At 29.7% G+C, this 2,108-nt stretch overlaps 1 protein-coding gene across 1 annotated transcript in view; it reads right to left on the reverse strand.

Annotated features, from left to right (window-relative positions):
- The window catches only part of LOC104812603 (trihelix transcription factor ASR3-like), a 1,816-nt gene extending 1,629 nt beyond the window's left edge, over positions 1 to 187 (reverse strand). Inside the window, exon 1 of the mRNA XM_010539860.1 lies at positions 7 to 187. Within this exon, the coding sequence (XP_010538162.1) occupies positions 7 to 15 (9 nt within the window). The 5' untranslated portion in view covers positions 16 to 187. The remainder of the gene's footprint in view (positions 1 to 6) is intronic.
- Positions 188 to 2,108: the final 1,921 nt, after the last annotated feature.

The following is a 2,108-nucleotide window of genomic DNA, read 5'->3' on the forward strand; positions in this document are numbered from 1 at the left end:
CTCTTCCGAAGCCATTAATGCGCAAGCACAATAATTTTTTTTTCCTTTTTTGTTCTCTTCCTAACGGACGTGATGTAACGGCGTTTCGGTGAGAAGAGTCCGTTACGGCGTTTCTATCACCCTCTGCTCCGTAAGGAGAGAGAAGAAATTGGAAGATTGTGATTTCTGAATATTAATGGTTTTTTTTTTGTTGGTGAAATGTTTTTATTTTGTTTATATTTTAAAAAAAAATTTGGCTGGGTGAACACTATACATGTGTTGACCCCTTAACAAAGGCATGTTTATTACTTTAATTGTGTGATTAAGGGATATTGTCAATGATAATTATAATCTTCAAAACCCTTAAATCTATACCGACATTTCTTGCTTATAGGGTTATTAGTTATTACTTTATGATTTCGGGCACGTTATTATCACCTTAAATCTATATCGATTTTTCAATTATGTCAATTCAAATTTTCAAATAGTCTATTTTCTCATTTCATTTCATTTTGTATCTACGATTTATTCACACACATGAACATAATGCTAGTGCCTTTTATACATACATACATATATATATATATATATATATATATTATTTTCATTCTATCAATAAAACTCATGCAATCACTATATTATCTATTACATGTTTTCTCATTCTTCATTTTACAAACAGTCAAGCTGGCATTGGAAACATTCGAGGGCTTGTTCTTAGGGTTTAGGTTGTAAGTACCATTGCAAACAGCTCTGATTGTGCATCTGATAAGGCAACCGAATACTTGCAAGTTACCTAATTACAGTGATACAAGAAAGTGATTATACCAAAAATCACACGATAAAATTGATATATTAATTATCGCATATATACATGATATCAAGGGAATCCCTTTAATTAGGGTTTCGTGATTGTGCCCTACCACTCAATCTTATCTCTTAAATTCCAATAACTTGTTTTCTAATCCTTAATTAATGGGCAATGGCTTTGATTATGCATGACCCTGCCCCCTAATCAAAAGCCAACCAAAGTGTGGAGTGCATACGTATCCCCCATATAATTATAGACCCCTACGCATATATATTCCATATACCCATATGGCCTCTCGTGTTCTTCTCTCGACCTTTCTTATACGGGTGTGTCCATTGACAAATAAAATATATTCGATTATGTTTTAGTTTTTTTTTGCACATACCTACAAAAATATTAAACAGCAAAAAAAAAAAATTGTCCAATAGCCATGTGAGAGAAAAGTTGAAGCTGGTTTAGACCGGCTAAATTTGGTGTCATTTTGTTATATGTTTTTTAGAAAATTCTATATAAACGTATGTTAGAAAACTTATACCTAATTCATTTTCAATTCGCACGTTAATACCAAAACCTAGAGTTTCTTTTTAGGTTAGATTTTCGAAGTTTTTTTTTAATTTTTTAAGTATAATGAATAAATTGGAACCCTTAAAATTAAGATTCGACTTTATAGATATAAGAAGAATCGTTTTAGATTAAACCGATGATTTGTCGAATTCAAAAAATTATCTAAAAAGATTCCATATTTTTTTTTTCAGAAGGGTCAAACTATTATACGTGGAACAATTCCTGGCATATTATACTCTTTCAGCCAAACAATAGCACGTATTAAAATAGAAATTTAAATATATTTTTCAATTATCTAAAAATTATAGATAAATTATCGAGTATCTCTATTAGTTGTGCATGTTATCACCTATATTAAATCTTCATTTATTGACAATTATTAATAACAACAAACGTATAATTATCTTATGATTTGAAATCGATAATCTGATAAAATCATGTATTTATCAATACATGGCACATGCATGAATGAGAGAAAAAAAAAACATTGCAGAACAATTTTGATCATACTTATGATCCGTTAAAATAACTTCAATCTGTTAAAATATTTGGAGTGCAAATTTCGATAATCCACATTATATACACTGTTACACAATGGCATCTAGTTAAATTCAAAAGAAAAATGCAAGATGGAATTTCACATACACACACGCATATATATATATATATATATATATATATGTGTGTATATCAAGGGAATCCCTTTAATTAGGGTTTCGTGATTGTGCCCTACCACTCAATCTTATCTCTTAAATTC

The sequence above is a fragment of the Tarenaya hassleriana genome, unplaced genomic scaffold, assembly GCF_000463585.1.
Source record: "Tarenaya hassleriana unplaced genomic scaffold, ASM46358v1 Cleome2, whole genome shotgun sequence".
Taxonomy (NCBI): Eukaryota; Viridiplantae; Streptophyta; class Magnoliopsida; order Brassicales; family Cleomaceae; genus Tarenaya; species Tarenaya hassleriana.